Source organism: Oncorhynchus nerka, linkage group LG7 (assembly GCF_034236695.1).
Source record: "Oncorhynchus nerka isolate Pitt River linkage group LG7, Oner_Uvic_2.0, whole genome shotgun sequence".
NCBI classification, from domain to species: Eukaryota; Metazoa; Chordata; class Actinopteri; order Salmoniformes; family Salmonidae; genus Oncorhynchus; species Oncorhynchus nerka.
The window spans coordinates 59,570,566-59,591,926 of record NC_088402.1 but is presented as its reverse complement, the minus strand read 5'-3'; the positions used below and the strand labels follow the sequence as shown (position 1 = coordinate 59,591,926).

Genomic DNA, 21,361 nt, shown 5'->3' with positions numbered 1-21,361 from the left:
AGTTAGGATCAGCTTGATCTCCCCCTTTAAATAAAGGAACGAACCATGGCTGCCTACAAAGAAGTGGGAGCCTTCCCCAGAGAGGAGAGACAGGTTAAAATGGTCAGAGATACGCTTGGTGATTATAGGGGCAGCAATCTTAAAGAAGAAAGGGTCTAAACCATCTGACCGAAATGTTTTAGCACCTCGGACTCAGTGACCGCCTGCAGGGAGAAACTTTGTAGCGGGACAGGGGAAAAATATGGAGGAGCATCAGGGCTAGTTGCATTAGAAGGGGTGGGAGATGAGGACATATTGGACGGGCAAGGAGGCATGGCTGAGTCAAATAGGAATCCTGACTTAATTTTCGTGGTGATTAAAAAGCTCAGCCATGTACTTTGTGTCAGTAACAACCACATCATCAACTTTAAGGGACATGGGCAGCTGTGAGGAGGAAGGTTTATTCTCCAGGCCAATTGTGCGTCGCCCCACAGACCGGTCGCGGCCGGCTGCGACAGAGCCTGGGCGCAAACCCAGAGTCTCTGGTGGCACAGCTAGCGCTGCGATGCAGTGCCCTAGACCACTGCGCCACCCGGGAGGCCCAAAAGTCTTGTTTTTAACTGGTTGACTAATGATTACACGCTAGATCAGCTAGAAGCAGGCAAGAGTATGCAAGGCAGTATTGAATGTGTCACTGTCAACTTGATTACTGTAATTTTTTCCTCGACCTGTGCACCTACATTGTAAACTTTAATTTATAGGCTAGGTTGTAGCAACCTCATGATAGGTATCGGGAAAATTTGAGTATCAAGTAGTAGCCAAAACCTATCGCAGTTACATTGAGCTGGGTGAATGGAATATGAACGACAGTCATCCAATATGCTAAAATAGAAGTAAGGCCATGTTCATTAAAAACAAATTGGCCTCCCTCATCTTAAATGTCACTGATCAGTGAGTTTTAAGCTTTTCTTTTAGGCTATTTAGAGAAAAAGATGTCCTGGATGCTTTGCTAGCAATAGACAACATGAAATCCACAGGGGCTGACCAATTGCACCCTGGTCTGCTTAAGTGTGCAGTGCCCATCATTGTTGGCTCAATAATTCACATGTTTTATTTAACATTGTTATCAGGAAATATTTCAACATTAGGGAAATAGGCTTTTGTGCTGCCACTCCATAAAGGTGGGGATAGTAGTGATCTTAATTAAACATGATCACCCCATTTCAAGACTTCCTTGTCTAGCTAAGATTCTTGAATCATTGGTAAATGTACAGCTTTGTTCTTTTTTAATCTGAGAAATGTATTTTGAATATAAATCAATCCGGGTTTAAGTCTGGGCATAGTACTATTACAACAACCACTTTGGTTGTTTATGATTTTGTCAATGCTTTAGACATTAAAATAAAATGTGCCGCTTTGTTTGTGTACATGTCAAAAGCTTTTGATACTGTTGATCATGCTATTTTATTGAATAAGTTGTCCTCGATAGGCCTGAGCTCTGAGCCTGTTCTTGGTTTCATTATTATTTTAGTAACAGAACTCAGGCTATCGTGATGGATGGGGTTAAATCTGAATTTCTTGAAGTGCATAAAGGTGTACCAAAGGGGTTGATTTTGGGACCTGTTCTCGTCACTATTTATATAACCACCATTGGTCAATCAGTAAAAATTGGTGAACTTCATCTATATTTGGATGATCTTATTATGTATGCTATTTCCCCGATTGTTGATCTCGCTGTGTCAAAACTACAGCAAGATTTTATAGCTACACTACTGGTAACAAGTTTTAGTCTTTATTTTCTACATTGCACATCAAAACGATGACATAACACATATGGAATCATGTAGTAACCAAAAAAGTGTTAGACAAATCAAAATATATTTTATATTTGAGATTCTTCAAAGTAGCCACCCTATGCCTTGATGCCAGCTTTGCACACACTTGGCATTGTCTCAACCAGCTTCATGAGTCATGCTTTTCCAACAGTCTTGAAGGAGTTCCCACATATGCTGAGCACTTTTATTAAAAATAAAAAACTGAAATATTACATTTACATAAGTATTCAGACCCTTTACTCAGTACTTTGAAGCACCTTTGGCAGTGATTACAGCTTTGAGTCTTCTTGTGTATGATGCTACAAGCTTGACACACCTGTATTTGGGGAGTTTCTCCCATTCTTCTCTGCAGATCCTCTCAAGCTCTGGCAGGTTGGATGGGGAGCGTTGCTGCACGGCTATTTTCAGGCCTCTCAAGAGATGTTCGATCGGGTTCAAGTCGGGGCTCTAGTGGGCCACTCAAGGACATTCAGAGACTTGTCCCGAAGCCACTCCTGCATTGTCTTGACTGTGTGCACCAGTCTGAGGTCCTGAGCGCTCTACAGCACGTTTTCATCAAGGATCTCTCTGTAGTTTGCTCCGTTCATCTTTCCCTCGACCCTGACTAATCTCCCAGTCCCTGCCGCTGAAAAACATCCCCACAGCATGATGCTGCAACCACCATGCTTCACCGTAGGGATGGTGCCAGGGTTCCTTCAGATGTGACGCTTGGCATTCAGGCCAAAGAGTTCAATTTTCATCAGACCAGAGAATATTGTTACACATGGTCTGAGAGTCTTTAGGTGCCTTTTGGCGAACTTCAAGCAAGCTGTCATGTGCCTTTTACTGAGGAGTGGCTTCCACCCACATGCAGAAATTGCAGGCCACAATTTCACCTTCTCTGCTTGCTTCCCTTGTATTTAATGCTATGGACAGCAACAATGGCATACTCTTTTTGACCAGACAGCATCAGATAGATACACCACACATACTGAGACAGAGGGGTGCTGTTTCGATCGTTTGGATGCTTTCTCCAGTGAGATACATTCAGCCTCTTGCAAATTGAAGAAACATTCTGAAACACAGAGACTAAAGCAAACATTTTGGGGAAGCCTGTATTCTTCCCTTGGCATCAATGAATACAGACCACTGATAATTAATATACTGTAGGCTTACAGCTTGCCATACAATGTGTGACTATTTTTTTAAGACCTTTAAAAAACGTGACCCGGAAGTGATTCTTTACTGACGCTAGTTTCACACAGGTTTGTTTGTAACGATTTGATTTATACAGTTCGATATACACGATATATCATTCACTGTGCACATTTTCCATAATTTTCGCCGTAAATGTTCATTTACAAAGTGCACCGGACGGGACTCTGAAGGAGTACAAAAATCTATGACCCGGAAGTACATCGTTACCCTTGCCTGTGTGACAACGTTAGCTGCTGGAAACATGTTAGGTACTTCTTGTTAGTTTTTTCAAGTTTAGTCACGCTTCTGTTTAGCTAACCATTTTCTTTGTTTTTTATCGGGTCCACGCTCTAAGCTCAGGTAATATGCAAAATAACTGGCTATTTTATTGTCACCTAGCTAACGACTGTAGTTAGCAGGTGCGTCGCATTATAAATAGTTTGCATAGCTAACAGCTGTAGTGCATCAACAATCAAGTCGTTTTTATTCATGTACATTTATGCCACGTTCACAAGCTAGTCGGAACTATGAAACTCGGAAATTTCCAACTTGCTAATTAGTGAACGTGGCATATTTATTGGCACGCTTTCTTTAAACATTAACACGCATCGCTTATTGTACGTTTTTGGTAACATACGGAACGTGTCTTTCATTTCAGCGAGAAATCATTTTCAAAAAACAAAAGGTGACATTTACTACACCTTTTTATAGGGTTAGTGTTCACACATGGCCATATCTCCATGTTACATCGCTTGTTTACAGAAAAAAATAGGCAGCCAACCTGTGCTAATTAGTTATCAGACGTGCTCCGAACCCCTGTGTATAAGCATAACTGGTGAGTGTAGTTCGTCAGCTGGAGGCACACAGTATGTGGATCTGTACAAAACTGCTAAGGTAAGTGTAGCTCTCAAACTCTAGGCGGCATTTTCAGTCATTAACTTCGCCCACGATTACTGTGTGAACTACAACCCCGACTCTGTTTGAACGTTTTATAAAAAGTCAATCATCATCGCTGTGATTCGTATTTCGAAATGTATGGCCCTTTTATCAGCGAGAAAGAATCCTTCAAATAAAAAAGTTACACTTACTCAGTAGTTTTACATAGTCGAGGTACAGCTTCATCAATCTAACTGGTGCCCCCTGTATATAGCCTCGCTATTGTTATTTTACTGCTGCTCTGTTGTATTTTTCTTTAAGTATTTTTCTTAACAGCGTTGTTAAGGGCTTGTAAGTTAGCATTTCACTGTAAGGTCTACACCTGTTGTATTTGGCGCATCTGACAAATTACATTTGATTTGTAGGTGCCTCCATCTGACTAAACTACACTTTCTCTACACTTCCCGAGTTACACTTACATTCAGGTGTTTGGAGCATCCTAGATAGCTAATTAGCACAGGTGGACCCCTTGTCTTCCGTAAACAAGTTCTGGAACATGGAGATATGGCCATGTAGGAACACTAACCCTATCAAGGCGTGTATCAATTTAAACTTTTGTTATAAAATATATGTATTGCTGATATGAAAGAAAACGTCCTTATGCTTCCCGAAACTGTAGTTTTTGTCTTTTACATTTGATTTTGTACACCAATTTCAAACAGCTGAAAAGACAATATTTGTTGTTAATGAGAATATATTTCAGTGGTTTAATTGTACAATGATTACTTGTTTTTGTCACATATACTGAAATTAGGCAGACTTAGAATTTTAGCAACCATGAAATGGAGGAGCGGTTTCTGTATGTTGCACCTTTAATTTTAAAGTCAATCTCAGGAACTAGCCAGGAATATGCATACCATCAAATAGCGGATCATAAAACATAAACAGTGGAGCAAATCCCTTCATTACATTTTCACATGGCTACTACAGGTTAGAATATTTGCACCTATTTCAGCCCAAGTTGAGCACTGCCAGTAACTGTATGCAATATTCTACTATATGCGGCATAAGTGTAAACCATCTTTGCTATAGCTTTCAGCCAGCTGTAGACGTGGAAAGATGCGGGGCATAGACATCCTGGAGAACTTTGAGATCTACATCCCCAAAGAGGCAGAGGTGAAAATCACCTCTATTCTGACTCTGCCAACCTCCATCTTGAGAAGGATGGGAGTGCCCCACTCTCAGGGTGGCAGTGCAAAGAGAATTTCCTCGCCTTTGGCCACGTGGATCTCGCCAGTGGTCATCCGAGAGAGAGGCTGTTCACCGGCCAGCCCCACAGTGGATACAGCCAAGATTAACCTGACCTCAATGGTGACCAAGGAACCCAAGGCAGCCCAGGGTCCCTTCTTGATCCCATTCGTCTCCTCCAGCGGCACTGCCTTCAATGTCCTCAGGGAGTTCTTGCCCTCCAGACAGAACTTCCAGCAAGGTACTGCCACCCAGATTGACCCCCTCCCTCATGGCCTGCCCCCTGTCCCCCACCAGGATGCCATCATCATCCACAAGGGGAGGATCTTCCTGTCAATCAAGAAAGCAAAGACTATCAGAGGAAAGAGGCAGCACAGCCCTGACCTGAATAACTTGTCTTCTGAGGCCCCTCAGACCACACAGCGAAAACTGATCTTCCTCTCACCTGCCAGGAAGAGCCAGAAGAAGGTAAGACCCTGCCATCTCCTGCTATCCTTACTGTTGCTCCCTCCTGACTGTACCCCATGCTCTTGAGAAATGTCTCCTTATGTATGTTAATATGAGACTTGAAACGGTTTGTGATATCAACATGATCTACTTGCTTGAAACTAGACGTCCTTGTGAGGTGTATATTTTTGCAGAAAGCTGAATTCCTGTATTTTGATCTCTTCCCCACCCCCTTGGCTTACCACCTCAGTCCTGCCCCGCATCTCCAAAGCCGTCTCCTAAAAAGCCCCAGGGGAAGTGGGCATTGCTGCAGAGGTTCGGCCTGACCCACCAAGTCCAGGTGAAGTTGTCCAGAATCCCCCAGGGGGACATTGAGCCACAGGAGACTGCCGAACAGGGTCACTCAGCGGAAGAGGATCATAACACAGAGCAAGTGGGTACTATTGTCTCAGCTGTGCCATAGCATGTCAGTACCAGATGTGTATGTGATATGAATCTCCTTGGAATGTCATTATTTATTTTGCTGATCAATTAATATCTTATAACTTGGCAAATAAATAATTAGAAAATGGACAGCCTATTTCCACCTTGTGGTATTTGTGCTGTAGTGAATAAAGGCTAGGTTGAGATGAATATATGCTGCTGATAAACCCCACAAAGGTAGTCGGTCACTTATCAGACTTTAAATATAGCTATTTTTGTTGTTGCTTTTTCAGCCTGTTGGTAAAGTTTCCAGGGAGCTGTCCTATAACACATGTGAGAATTGTATAATTGTACATCTCCTCTCATAGAGAATAAGCAAACTGTCAAAATGTTAATTCCTGTCTCTTTTCTTTTCTTTTTTCTTTTCCACCATAGGATCAAGTCATACGGAAGTTATTGAACGCCAACGGGTTAAAGGAGACACCTGGCAGATGTCCTGAACAGGAGATGGAGTTGGTGACTCAAGAGGAAAACAAGCCTTTGAATGAGGAGACCCAAGAATCATTATCAAAGACAGCAAATCGGCACCCTTGCTCAAGCGAAGGCTTTCAGGGCAGAGGTGGGATTACCAGTGAGACAGATGATGATGCTGAGGAGGAGCCTGAGGAAGAGGGATGTCACAATTTGGGTAGTGTCAAACAACGACGAGTTGAGGACAAAGGTAAGAGTGGGGCAGAGGGCCAAGCCACCAATGGGGATGAGTCTGAGGTGGAAGATCTCTCTGTTACGGCTGTTGCTTTGAGTGACAGCTTACCTCCACCAGAGGCCCTGAATGCAGACCAAAGCAGTGATACGGTTATGCAAGGTGACTTCACGGGGGACAGTGTTCAGAGTTGGACGGCGGAGTGCCCAATCATACCCGCTCTAGCCCCCGCCCCCAAACAGCACCATGGTTTTGACTTTGAGCATTCGGCCCGTGAGGAGAGGATCAACCGTATCAGGGCCAAACTGAGAGAGAGCGAGGCTGCCCTCAACAACCTGCGCTCTCCAAGTTGACTGTCTTCAAAGTGGGAAACAATTATTTCTAAGGGCCCTCAGATGTTGAATGCCATGAACGATTATTCCACACACTTTCATTTTTTAAGAGCTGCTAGAACATCCATTCTGTAACTATTATTTTAAATGTTGGAACCCATAAACTTCTCCACTCCTTATCTTCCAAGACCTGTGATCCATCATCTTTGATGGGCAAAAATATTTTACGTTATAATTTAGATTTGAGTTATTTCTATAATTTTATTAGAAAATTCAAAAGGACTTTTTACTTTTCGTTTGATTATATCTGATGTGAAAGCAGCGTTTGTTTGATCAAACTTGCCCAGCTATCGAATTTGAAGATTAGTTATTAGAGTTGCAGTTATTCTTTTAGGGCCGGATTCAGACTTTTTTTACACTTTTTGATTTACGCAGTTCTCAGTTGTTGGTATTCAGAATTGATGGGCTTTACAGATGTGGCTCCCTTGCACTCACTAAATTTATATAATTAAAATACTGAAACCCCTCCCACTTGCTGGGCAACAGATTTTCTTGTTGAGGATTCATTTAAATACGGTATACCTTTTTAAAGCTACAATATGTACATTTTGTGGCGACCAGACCAAATTCTCATAGAAATTTGTTTTATAGATCTGTCATTCTCATTGAAAGTAAGTCTAAGAAGCAGTCTGTGCGCCATTTCTATGCTTCCCGTTCGTATGTTTAGAATTTGCGTCTTTCGGTTTTGTACACCAGATTCAAACCGCTGACAGCTGGTTTAGATGGTACAATGGTTTTCTATACCAAACATTGCTTGTTTTGTCACAATCTGAAATAAAGCAAACTTTAAATTTTAGCAACCATAAAATGGCAGAGCGGTTTCTGAATATTGCACCTTTAATTAACATTTTCTCGACATACTCATTAGAATATATTGAGAGAACGAGATCAGAATAGGGATCAATGAAAGACATACTGCGTTGTTTTGGCTGTGTGCTTAGGGTTGTTGTGCTGTTGGAAGGGGAACCTTTGCCACAGTGTGAGGTCCTGAGCGCTCTTTAGCAGGTTTTCATCAAGGATCTTTCTGTACTTTGCTCTATTCATCTTTCACTCGATCCTGACTAGTCTCCCAGTTCCTGCCACTGAAAAACATCCCCACAGCTTGATGCTGCCACCACCATTCTGCACAGTAGGGATGGTGCCAGGTTTCCTCCAGACGTGACGCTTGGCATTCAGACTAAATAGTTCAAGCTTGGTTTCATCAGACCAGAGAATCTTGTTTCTCATGGTTTGAGTCTTCAGGTGCTTTTTTGGCAAACTCCAAGTGGGCTGTCATGTGCTTTTTTACTGAGGAGTGGCTTCCGTCTGGCCACTCTACCATAAAGGCCTGATTGGTGGAGTGCTGCATAGATGGGAAGAGCCTTTCAGAAGGACAGACATCTCCACAGAGCAACTCTGGAGCTCTGTCAGTGACCATTGGATTCTTGGTCACCAACCGGAGCAAGGCCCTTCTCTCCCGATTGCACAGTTTGGCCAGGCAACCAACTCTACGAAGAGTCTTGGTGGTTCCAAACTTCTTCCATTTAAGAATGATGGAGGTCCCTTTCAATGTTGCAGACGTGTTTTGATAGCCTTGCCCAGATCTATGCCTTGACATGATCCTGTCTCGGAGCTCTACGGACAATTCCTTTGACTTCATGGCTTGGTTTTTGCTCTGAAATGCACTGTCAACGGTGGGACCTTTTATATAGACAGGTGTGTACCTTTCCAAATCCAACTTCAATCAAGTTGTAGAAACATCTCAAGGATGATCAATGAGCACAATTTAAAATCCCATAGCAGAGGGTCTTAATATATTTGCAAAAATGTTTAAACCTGTTTTCGCTTTGTCATTATTGGGTATAGTGTGTAGATGAGGAAAATAAGGCTGTCACGTAACAAAGTGGAAAGTGAAGCGGTCTGAACTTTCCGATGGCAATGTATGTAAGCCTATTGCTAGTGACCCTCTGGATTAACCACACTTTTGTGACAGAGGAAAGACGGGTAAACTAACCATGTAATGGTTAGGACTAACTAAATTGATAGTTAGTATGTGGGTATTACTGACGGTGGCTAATATTTAATTCAATAGAAATTGTCAAAACAAACCTCTAAGTTGGGGCATATAATTGAAACATTCTAGAGTGCATAAATCATCTCGATAGGTTCGTAATTACTGTCAGTGTGCACAGGTTACCATAGGCTCCAGCCTCTGCTTGGATCTCCAAATTCAGCCCCACAAATGAAGCCATAGGCCTACAATTATAATTTTGAATAACATCACTGCTGTTTATAATTCATTGTGGAAAAACCTGACAAGTTGACATGCTTTTCAGTTTGCTGAAATATGACTAGTTTCACATTCTGTCGCGACAGGTTGCTCGATCATCACAGTTTCCTCATAAGTAAAGGTGGTGGCATTATGAGGGAATTCAGTCAAGTTCAGAATACAGCGTACCTGTAAGACACACCACCACACCTTAATTTCTTTGATTGCCACATTAAATGCTTACTTTAGCTGGCACTGGCATTTCCCCTAGCACAAGATCAAGGTCAGAATACGCAGAGAGAAGTGCCTAAAAACTGAATAAATTTCCATTCACGCGTGTAACTCTGGTCTGAATTCCCCCTTTAGAGACACAATTAGTTACATTTTTTTCCCCCTTCACATTTTGAACATTGTCACTTGTGTTAAGTACAAGTTGTATCCTATTCTCTCCCCAGTTGGAACAGTATTTATACTGCGGGTTGAATATTTTTTGTTTTCAAGATGTTTGTTAGATGATACTGCACAAGTTATTACTAGATGCTGAAAATGAGTCTCAAGTTGTTACATTTATAAGTGGAGGAATCCTTCAGAAAGCACAACACTCAGGTCGCCACATGTGGCAGCAAAGTCTTACTGTGATAGACTAGCCCATGGGAAGTTTGAGTTCTGCCAATAACTTTGTTTTGTGTAGTCTCATAACATTGACCTTGTGCAATAAAACAACCAATGTTTGTACGAAGGCATCATTTTGTTATTTTTTTAGTTTTGTGTATCACACACGATCTGCATTTCCTCACCAGTAACATCTCTCCTGAACGCCACGTGCTATGTGTTCACTCTTACTCCCAGACAGTGTGCTGTAATGACGAACGTACAGTGTTGTCAGTTTACTATTTGGACGGTTGCCCATAAGGGCCATGGGTCGAAAGTCATGACAGCAGTCAATGGGGTCGTAATTTTTTGGGCTGTTGTGTGACGGAGAAAATCTCTGCAACTGTCTAACTTCTCAGGAACCACATTTATATGTGACAATCCTCTGAGTTGAACAGTTTGACAGTTAAAAAATAAAAAAAGACCTGGCTCGACCCAAATGATAGCAGTGGTGAACATACAATGTAATGTAAGTCCATCTCTTTCTCTTGTTACACCAAACCAGCCGCTTCTATTGGGCTTTTAATCAGCAAGTTTAGACTTGGGATACCGGAGTCATGTTTATGGCCCACTGATTCAAACTATTCTGTTTGGCAATGGGAAAATAGAACTTCAGGAGTACCTCGTTTTCAAAGCATTTTCTCGTACTGAACATGGCCAGATGTGTAGATTGGCCAATTAACTAATCGAGTAAAATTAGACACTGGTTGGATTCAATCCATATCGCCGAAGGTAATTAACGATGTGGCGTGAATGCAGTCTCCAGAACCATGGGAACATTGCCTTTTAATAGTGGATCTTCAGCGCTGCAAATTGAATAGAGCCGGCTCTTAGTGTCTTTTCTCTAATTAATCAGTGTGTGCAAAGTAAAGGCTTACCTTGGCCTATACAGTGTAAGTACTGGAGGTCATCCTAGGTTAAAGTATTTTACAACCTGCAAAACCTTTTCAATTACCCTGGTCCAAGATTTGATCTGATCTTGTTTGGCATGCCAATGAGAGGCAGGAAGTTGGCATGATAGTACTTTTGATTTGGACACGATTCAATAGTTTACACCCTCTTTCGGCCAGGGAGAATGCCTAGAATGGAGGGAGGGAGCTACTGAGCTACTGGTCCTTCCCCTCTGGTTGAGTATAAGACTGCAGCTCCAAGGCCTTACTGCCTCTATGCCTAGACAGACAGACAGACAAGATGCACTCCTCTGAGCCCTCACTACACTGGTCGTCTGCCAAAGGATGTACACTGAAGGTATGTACGGTCACTCAGGAGAACATTGAACTAATTCTGGAACAGTGGTTATTGACATTTATTTGTACTGTGCAATTTCAGGAGGTTTGATTTGGAGATCTAGTCTATTGAGCATGCTTTAGTCCAGGAATAGATTTATGCTTATCTGTCCGGGAAACTGGCCCAAAGTAGAAGTTGCATCAAGCTATTGGTCCCTAGTGACCCAATGTATTTTCTTTACAAATATTGAAAACAGTTTTTAGGTTACAAACAGTATAATATCCATGCTCTTTTGTGGAGTTGTGGCTTTGCAGAAATTGAAATGTGATATTTTCACTGCATAGCATTTAAATATCCACCTACATGGTGGCAAATTTAGGGATGCACAGTTTAGCAAGTTCACATGATGCATCTTTGGCTGTGTGGGATGCAGTGAAATATCTTCCCAGTGGCTGCAAAGTGTTGTATTTGTTTGAATGTTATGAGCTGGAGGCTCTTCACCTCCAGCTCATGACATTCCTATCAGCAGACTGCACCATAGAAATATAATATATTTATGTTCTGCACTGCAACTCTCATTTGCCCAGTGGGTTCATTCAGTTGTATTGCAATAATTATCTGCATGGACAATTTTGACATTAGTGCAGCTCAAAATTAGTAGGTTCTGCTTGTCACCCTTAATAATGTACTTTCTATGAGCGATGTATACACTTCATTATGATGCCATATCTAATCTACATGCATATTTGCTGCTTTTTCTGCAAGGAAGAACTTGGTATTGAAGGAGCAATTATGTCCTCAGTTGTAAAGCATCAGAGGATTGGATGCAATGTCTACTTTTGGGTCCCTGATATGTATATGTGAATGAAGTGTACAGGTGTAATGTAGGCTTCAGTAGAAATGGAGCATCCTCCTTTCTACGGTATCTTTCTAGAGGGGAGGGCAGAGTAGCCTTGCCAGAGTGACAGAAAGAGCGTGGGAGGCGGTTGTATTTTAAGGCTGCTATCATCCATAATTCTATCCTAGCTGAATTATGAATCTTTATTTTGTAACTCGCTGTACTAAAACAAGCATCAAGGTTAATACGGGGTAACCGCTATGTGCTCTTTGCTTGATAAGGATAATTTTGGGGGGAATGTTTGTTGCCATGCTTTGGTTTGTAATAGCTGTTTTGATAGTGTGCATGGAGACTCCTCCTACTTTATGTTGGGTTGAATGTCTTTGTCTTGAATATTTATGATGATGAGTTTCCTTATCAACTAAATAATAATCTAGAATTACTGACCGCCAATTGTTAAGCTTTATTACAGTGAAACTTATAACCAGCAAATAAATTATTATTTTTAGGTTTTATGCCACCTGTTTGCCCGAATTCTTGTGGAAAAGTATGATTAAGCCTACGCTAAAAAAAATAATAATCTTCAACTCAATAGAGCCTAATGTTTTTGTATATGTTAATGTGCTGGTGTTAATAATGTAGTGGCAGCTTGGACAAGACCGTTGTGTTCAGTCAGATGAGTGGTGCTAGATATTGATTATTAAAGTGCATTCTTTCTTAGGTGCTATGTTGGCGGAGTGTTGGTGTGCTGTACTCCATCTTGTGCCTTGCAGCTCTACCAGACCATGCAGAGTCAAGAGCACGTTGTGGATCTGAACTTGTTGCCCACCTAGAGTTTGTGTGCGGAGACCGTGGATTTTACAGAGGTATGGTTCCCTGTTGTCACCTTTTGTGCTGCTACTTGCCATTTAATGTCCTGCTTTTTAGATAGTATGCTCCCTCTTTCTGTCAGAGAAACACCACATGGTCACTGAATCCCACTGCTGACACCAGTGTTACAACTCAATGCTCAGAAGAAAACGTATACTGGGACATTTCTTACAGGCAAATAGCCATTAATTTGAAGGGGGAAAAAGTATCCATGCTGAGACATTAGCAGTATGACCAGACATACTATCCATAAGCCCTCTCACCTAATCACCTTTACCCTTATTCTACCAAGGCCACTTTCACAGCCTGATATCATGTTTCTTTCTCATCCAACAAGATGACAGGGTGCTTACAAGGAACATTTTGCCAACACTAGAGCGATAGCCGTAGCTATAACAATAAATAATACAACTGATTATGTGCAATTTTATGTAAAGGGAAGTGTATTAAACAGGGGGAAAATGCTTAGAGAACTGCAGTAGGGGAGAGTGGGGTAAGTTGAGCCACGCTTGTTTCTAGGAAACCATACACAAAATGTATCATTTGACCAAATATTTAGGAAGGGGTCATTTTATGTAGTCTGTGAAGAAAGAAATTACATGGAAAATTTGGTAAGCAAGTTGGGTCCAAAAAACATGTATTTTTACCAAGTCAAATGAATTTATGTTAGGAGTTTCATTCTTGTATCTACATCAAAGTAGATCATTTTAAGATTGTTTTATACATCAAACGGGGTCTCTAAGCTTCAACATGAGGTCCTACACCTAGCAAGAAAGTGCATCCTTCTACTGTATACTGAACAAAAATATAAATGCAACCATTTCAAAGATTTTGCCGAGTTAGTTCATAAGGAAATCAGTCAATTTCACGTCACTGGTGCAGCCCTGCCAATCAGAATGAGTTTTTCTTCATTGCAGACAGAAATACTCTTCAGCACCCTTCAGTAGATGATAAATTATGCTTAATTCTCTGGCAACAGCTCTGGTGGATATTCCTGCAGTCAGCATGCCAATTGTATGCTCTCTCAACTTGAGGCACATTTTAGTGGCCTATTATTGTCCCCAGCATAAGGTGCATATGTAATGATCATGCTGTGATATGCCACACCTGTCAGATGGATAGATTTATCTTGAAAAATGATACAATGCTCACTAACAGGGATGTAAACAAATGTGTGCTCAACATTTTAGAGAAATAAGCTTTTGGTGCGTACGGAAAATGTCTGTCTTATATTTCAGCTCATGAAACATGGGACCAACACTTTACATGTTGCGTTTTATATTTTTGTTCAGTATAGCTGTGTGGTCTAAATGTTTGCTTGGGGTAAGTTGAGCTTATGGTTGAGTGAATTTAAGTGTTTTCTTCCCAGGCGTAATGCAAGCAAGGCATTAATGCTTGGGTATGAGGTAACAACTGGGCCTGGCCTATGTCGTGTTAAAAAAAAAACGAAGCACAAAGTGTTGGAGATATAGATGGTTTTAAAAAGGCAGTGGTGATATTTATTTCAACACAAATGTATATCCTGCTTAAGTTAACCTGGCTCAATTTACCCCATATCCATGGTATGTTGTGCCAAGAGACCCCTTTTGGACAAGCTATGTTTCCAAAACTGTGATGTTTTGGGCAGCAGGTAGCCTAGTGGTTAGTGTTGGACTAGTAACCGGAAGGTTGCAAGATTGAATCCAAGAGCTAACCGGGTAAAAATCTGTCGTTCTGCCCCTGAACAAGGCAGTTAACCCACTGTTCCTAGGCTGTCATTGAAAATAAGAATGTGTTCTTAACTGACTTGCCTAGTTAAATAAAGGTAAACAACGTAATTGGAGCAGTAAAAATAAACGTTTGTCATACCCTTGGTATACGGTTTGATATACCACGCCTGTCAGCCAATCAGCATTTAGGGCTCGAACCAGTCAGTTTACAATTGCATACAAAAACATACTTTCTACTGTTCTAATTATGTTGGTAACCAGTACATTTTCTTTATGATTTTGTCAAATATATAAAGTATATAGATGTCCCAAAAAAATATCCGTCAGAAGTTTACATACCATACACCTTTGCCAAATACATTTAAACTATTTTTCACAATTTCTGACATTTAATCATAGTAAAAGTTAGGATCACCACTTTATTTTAAGAATGTGAAATGTCAGAATAATAGTGGAGAGAATGATTTATTTATTTCATCACATTCCCAGTGGGTCAGAAGTTTACATGCACTCACTCAATTGGTATTTGGTAGCATTGCCTTTTAAATTTCTTAACTTGGGTCAAACGTTTTGGGTATCCTTCCACAAGCTTCCCACAATAAGTTGGGTGAATGTTGGCCCATTCCTCCTGACAGCTGGTGTGACTGAGTCAGGTTTGTAGGCCTCCTTGCTCCACACACTTTTTCAGTTCTTCCCACAAATTTTTTATAGGATTGAGGTCAGGGCTTTGTGATGGCCACTCCAATACCTTGACCTTGTTGTCCTTAAGCCATTTTGCCACAACTTTGGAAGTATGCTTGGGGTCATTGTCCATTTGGAAGACCCATTTGCGACCAAGCTTTAACTTCCTGACTGATGTCTTGAGATGTTGCTTCAATATATCCACATAATTTTCCTGCCTCACGATGCCATCTATTTTGTGAAGTGCACCAGACCCTCCTGCAGCAAAGCACCCCCACACCATGATGCTGCCACCCCCGTGCTTCACGGTTGGGATGGTGTTCTTCGGCTTGCAAGCCTTATGGCCAAACAACAGTTTTTTTTTTTCTCCAAAAAGTACGATCTTTGTCCCCATGTGCAGTTGCAATCCGTAGTCTGGCTTTTTTTATGCCGGTTTTGGAGCAGTGGTTTCTTCCTTGCTGAGCAGCCTTTCAGGTTATGTCGATATAGGACTCGTTTTACTGTGGATATAGATACTTTTGTACCGGTTTCCTCCAGCATCTTCACAGCATCTGTTGTTCTGGGATTGATTTGCACTTTTCGCACCAAAGTACGTTCTTCTCTTGGAGACAGATTGTGTTTCCTTCCTGAGCGGTATGACGGCTGCGTGGTCCCATGGTGTTAATACTTGTGTACTATTGTTTGTACAGATCAACGTGGTACCTTCAGGCGTTTTGGAAATTGCTCCCAAGGATGAACCAAACTTGTGGAGGTCTACAATTTTTTTTCTGAGGTCTTGGCTGATTTCTTTTGATTTTCCCATGATGACAAAGAGGCGCTGACTTCGAAGGTAGGCCTTGAAATACATCCACAGGTACACCTCTAATTGACTCAAATCAGAAGTTTCTAAAGCCATGACCTACTTTCTGGAATTCTCCAAGCTGTTTAAAGACAGTCAACTTAGTGTATGTAAAGTTCTGACCCACTGGAATTGTGATACAGTGAATTATAAATTAAATTATCTGTCAAACAATTGTTGAAAAATAACTTTTGTCATGCACAAAGTAGATGTCCTAACCGACTTGCCAAAACTATAATTTAACAAGAAATTTGTGAAGTGGTTGAAAAACGAGTTTTGATGACTCCAACCAAAGTGTATGTAAACTTCCGACTTCAACTGTAAGTACTGTAACGACCCTGGGTTTATGTTACTGCTAATTGGTCAATGGAGTTAGTACTTCATATGATCAAGACCATTCTTCTTGCATGCTACATATTTAAAGTGCACTCAAACATATATTTATCCTATTTCAGTCTTTGGGAGCTAATGTTAGTTCCTCTTAAAACACTGACTGCAGATCACGATTTCATGGTAGGCTGTGTTTAAATTTGAGATAGAAGCAGGCCATTGGCTGCCTTCATCACGAGGGGTATATACGGGAGTTCTGATTGGTTCCAAGTTTAGCCGTTTGCAAGTTTGCCTGAGCAGACCGTTGACATATACCTTTCTGAGGAAATTTGCAAGAATTGAAGGTGCCAACAAACTTACAGTAATTATAATAATATTTAATTGTCATATAAAAAAGAAACAGCTCCTCCCTCGACGTGGGTCGATCAACTTCCTGATTTTTCAGCTTCAGCCCACCACCTACTAGATGTGTATGCAACTCTTCAAGACGGTGCATTGTTTCACGATCTGATCCAAATACTTTTTTTCTTGTTACAGCACCGAATGGACTTCGATCCACCCGAGGGAATAGCCCTCGCCTCAGAGGGAATGGGACTCGGATGAGAGGGAAGGGAATTGTGGAGCAGTGTTGCTTAAAGGCCTGTGACCTGCAGCATTTGGAGAGCTACTGCGCAAAGCCAAAGCGGAGCCGACGACACGCTCCCCTCACGCCTCAGCAAGTTATGGTAAGAGACCTCACTTGGGTATCAACCAGTGGCGGATTTAGGTATAAGCGGCATCTTGCCCGGGCCGCCCGCACATTTTTTGTAATGGTGTCATATGCGCGATCGGTTTTCTATCACTCATTTGCACGTTACGTCAATGATATCATGTCACCGTGTGGGACTGTTAGTCAATTAACCTTGTCGGATTGGGCGCCCTGATTCTAATTTGTGAGCTAGGCAGGCTACTGCCTGTGAAGGTCTCCCACTCAGAAGTACGAGGTGGGCGGGGGTTGACCTCAGGTCTCCCCACTGAATGCCTGAGGTAGTGGTAGTGGGGGAGTCTGTCATAGCGCACCTCTAACTTTGTACAGTACTAATGCAATTAGTAAAATCAGTCACACTACAAAATGCTACCAAATAAACCACAATTCATTCATAATACTGTGAATATATAGTTGTCATATTGTTGCCTTTTTTTGTGTGAAATCGTTATTATATTATTAAAGACAAATATAAAACCAGTCTGCACACCACCAGGGTGAATTGGTTTAGTCTTGACTCTTGGTTGACAGTGTTGAGGGGGGGGGGTAAATGTATTGATGCTCCAGTGCCAAATGATCACAAATTTGTTTTTATTTGTGTTTGTTACTACTTTTTGATATTCGGGGGGGGTACCCTGGGGTTCGCCCAGGGTGCCGTACAAGCTAGAACCGCTGCTGGTATCAGTCCCATAGAAATTTTAAGTCAACCTCATTCTAAAGCTCTTACTTGGAAGGCCTTGGAATTGGTGTTTGAAAAGTTGAATCCAGCCATCTGTCTAGCACGTCCATTAAGTTTAACACATGCACACACATACTAGAGTGGACAGCACATCCACAGGGTGTGGCTACAATTTGAAACCAGTAGCTCCCTCAATCTTGAATGTAAAACAACCTGTATTTTCTTTGTCATTTCTAGGAGGAGCAATTTCAGACTGTTTTTCGGAGGAGAATAATGAACCACTGGAAACTTGAGTCAAGTCATGATGAAGAGCGGCAGATCCACAGTGTGCATCATGAAAATAAAGTGCATTACGGACACCGGCGACCTCAAAGGGTTAGTGCTGAGGGGAACTCAGCGAAAACACCAGACACGGACTCCCTCAGACTCAAGAAATCCCTTCAAAGCAGCAGCAACAACACTGTGGCCATTGTGATCTTTGACCTTTTTTGAGTCCAGCATTTCAAGAAACTGAGATGAACAGTCTGAACTGGGCGCAAAATATCTCTGATCCTTTTATTATTGGCTGTGAGACTGACAAGTCAATCCAGTACACCCAATGCACTTTAAAACTCGAGGCAGAGGAACTGAGAGAAAAAATGCAATGATCTAGTTCTGCTTTGTCATGTTATGAATTCAACATTATTTTGAGTATATAATAAATTATGCTTAAGTTGCAGGACTTGTCCTGGAAATGTTCAGTACCCCTGATGTTCTTTAGCAGCATGCCAAATAGTGTACATTTGTTTCAATTCTTCTTGCATTCTAACAATAGCACAATTATGTGAATGCTTTATAAATAAAGGGGAAGAAGTTATCAAAAAACTTACATTCCAGAAGTAAAAGGTATTAACAATAGAATTGTGGTATCATACCTAGAATAATTCAACTCAATCGGTAATTACAATATATAGTTCCTTTATGAAAGAAGCAAGTAATTCACAGGTTATTATAATGACAATTTCACCATGTAAGCCAACTAGCCCCATAATGTCAAAGATCCACCACCATATTTGACAGTAGGTATGGGGTTATTTTCTGCTCATGCGTTTTCATTTCGATGATAAACCCACCACTATTTTCATGTCATCTGACCAAAGCACCAATCCAACTGCTGTTTAGCATGCTCCAGGTGTTTACATTTGTTGTATGATGTGAAAATAGAGCTCTTTGGCCACACACACCAGTGATGGGTTTGACATGTATGAGAATCAATGAGCATAAAATAACCCTATACCTACTGTCAAATATGGTGCTGGATCTTTGATGTTTTGGGGCTATTTTGCTTCCACTGGTCCTGGGGCTCCAACGGCATCATGAACTTTACCCAGGACATTTTTGCCAAAAACCTGGTTGCCTCTGCCAGGCGCCTGAAACTTGGCTGCAAATGGATCTTCCAGCAAGACTATGACCCCAAGCACACATTAAAATCCACAGAGAAATGGTTAATTGGCTGCAAAATCAACATTTTACAATGGCCATCTCATTCTCTGGACTTGAAACCAGTTGAAAATGTGTGGTTTGTGTTGAGGGCTGTCTAAAAGCACAGATGAATATCAAGGATCTGGAAAGACTTTGTATGGAGGAATGGTCCAAGATCCCTCCCAATGTGTTCTACAATCTTAAACATTTTAGATAAGGCTCAGTGTCGTTATCCTCGCAAGGTGCTGTATTGAAAACGGGTGTCCATTTTTACCCCTAACTTTGAGAAAAAACAGTATTACTTAAATATTTTCTCTGATCAATTGTATTATAAAATAATGTATATGTACAATATACAGTAGCTCAGTATTTAAATTATTTATTTTATACAATCATTTTTGCTCATTTAAGGGTGTCAATCATTTCAGACCCCACTATATATCATAAATTAAAGCACTACCATTATATTTCATATGCATATGACTTTTGTATTGATAACCTCACTTTATACTAGTATCACCACAAGCACTGCAAATAGCAGCACTGGGTTCCAATTTAAACAGCATCAGTACACTTGATTTGCCTTTAACCTGTATTTTGTCTCACCATGTCTATCTTTGAATATGAATCGTATGTGCCTTATGTACAGGCCCCTTCTGTGACTTGATGACTTACTATAATTATTTACTGTTGCCATGCCTCAGGCCAGGGCTAATGTTTATGAATGGAGACAATCTTTTAAAAACTATTTATTACAATGTATCTGCTTTAAAGCCAGAGTGTTTATTGGATGAATGAAGAGTGAACCATTATGCTGCCATGTATTTGAATGCTTTTTTTTAGTTTACTTTTTTTTTTTTTTTACACGCCTTTTTCTCCCCAATTCCGTGGTGTCCAATTTGGAGTATCAAATCATGTCAATGTACAATTGTCTTGTCTCATCACTGCAACTCCCGCACAGACTAGGGAGAGCCGAAGGTCGAGAGCTGTGCGCCCTCCGAAACCCATCCGAGCCACATTTGAGTGCTTGACGTATACAAAAAGTGTAGATTGCAATTTGTTCAACGCTTATTGTTTTGTACTTTGACTACATTGGAAGTGTTCACAATATTTGATGTAATACAATGTATTATTACATATTACATATATGCCACCACCTGACTTCTAGCTATTTGTGTCTTGTCATTCAAATCCTATTTTATATAATTTGCCAGAGACTAGTACAATTCACAAGTGCCACAATAACTACATTCATTATTAATCTTTCCATTACCTTCCTCCTGTCTGAAGGCTGTGCAGGGCAGAAAACTGTAATTTGCTACAGTCAAGAGCCCGACCCCCAGTAGAACTCCATTGTACCATAAACAACTCCAAATGTTACTTTGAGTCAATTAGAATATAATCTCTTTAAGAAGCATCAATAATTGTGTCGAGTGGAATGTAGAGTAAATGTCCAAAATAGGTTTCTAAGGATCACAGGTCACCACACAGACAAGGTTTAAATGTTTAGAGTTATTTACTTAAAATCTCAGAAGTACACAATCACAAACCAAAATCAAAGGTCTGTGCTACTGGAGGAGTGTCCAGGATGGCCACAGCCAACTCCCGTCGGTTGCTCGTCTGCCGTTGGTTAGTTTAACTGTTGGTAGTTTGGCAGTCGCTCCCTGTCGTCTGTTGCCATCAAGCGTCTATGGGACCCAGCCCATGGCCTGGTTCATTGCAGGGGGAGAGGAAAACATGCAAGACAAGGGAGCCATTCTAAACAGATGTGTTTGACCACACTCACACGTTTGGACCCCCTCTGGCTGCAAGGTCATTGGTGGCTGGGTATGACATGGTCCCAGTGAAGTTTGTGGCGGAAGCGGGAGCTTTCACACTCTTTGTGTGATTTTCCGGCAGATCCTCTACTTTCCTCACTGCCTCAACATAAAACACTTTTTGCACTGCTTTCAGCCTGGAGACTTCGACCGGTCTCACTCGCACAGGACATTTCTGGTCCCCAGCA

General features: G+C 41.2%; 2 protein-coding genes across 4 annotated transcripts; both read left to right on the top strand.

Moving 5' to 3' along the window:
- The first annotated feature begins 3,208 nt into the window (after positions 1-3,208).
- Positions 3,209-10,062, top strand: si:dkeyp-110g5.4 (uncharacterized protein LOC561637 homolog). 3 transcript variants are annotated; one of them, XM_029664318.2, is made up of 4 exons: positions 3,209-3,350; positions 4,959-5,582; positions 5,812-5,994; positions 6,420-10,062. In XM_029664318.2, exons 2-4 carry the CDS (start codon positions 4,986-4,988, stop codon positions 7,038-7,040), a joined length of 1,401 nt encoding a protein of 466 aa, XP_029520178.1. In that variant the 5' UTR covers positions 3,209-3,350; positions 4,959-4,985; the 3' UTR covers positions 7,041-10,062. The 3 variants fall into 3 exon arrangements, with proteins under 3 accessions (XP_029520178.1, XP_029520179.1, XP_029520175.1); XM_029664319.2 differs by lacking the exon at positions 3,209-3,350 and adding an exon at positions 3,357-3,675; XM_029664315.2 differs by lacking the exon at positions 3,209-3,350 and adding an exon at positions 3,357-3,884.
- An 811-nt stretch (positions 10,063-10,873) lies between these two features.
- igf3 (insulin-like growth factor 3) lies at positions 10,874-20,517 on the top strand. Its single transcript, XM_029664314.2, has 4 exons — positions 10,874-11,226; positions 12,765-12,909; positions 17,009-17,196; positions 18,133-20,517. Exons 1-4 carry the CDS (start codon positions 11,170-11,172, stop codon positions 18,385-18,387), a joined length of 645 nt encoding a protein of 214 aa, XP_029520174.1. The 5' UTR covers positions 10,874-11,169; the 3' UTR covers positions 18,388-20,517.
- The last annotated feature ends 844 nt before the right edge of the window (positions 20,518-21,361 follow it).

Coding starts and splice junctions, on each gene's coding strand:
- igf3 (XM_029664314.2), top strand. CDS start 11,170: ATGCACTCCTCTGAGCCCTCACTACACTGGTCGTCTGCCAAAGGATGT. Junction 12,910..17,008: donor AGACCGTGGATTTTACAGAG/GTATGGTTCCCT, acceptor TTCTTGTTACAG/CACCGAATGGACTTCGATCC. Junction 17,197..18,132: donor TCACGCCTCAGCAAGTTATG/GTAAGAGACCTC, acceptor TGTCATTTCTAG/GAGGAGCAATTTCAGACTGT.
- si:dkeyp-110g5.4 (XM_029664315.2), top strand. CDS start 3,717: ATGGCCATATCTCCATGTTACATCGCTTGTTTACAGAAAAAAATAGGC. Junction 3,885..4,958: donor ATCTGTACAAAACTGCTAAG/GTAAGTGTAGCT, acceptor TCTTTGCTATAG/CTTTCAGCCAGCTGTAGACG. Junction 5,583..5,811: donor CCAGGAAGAGCCAGAAGAAG/GTAAGACCCTGC, acceptor TTACCACCTCAG/TCCTGCCCCGCATCTCCAAA.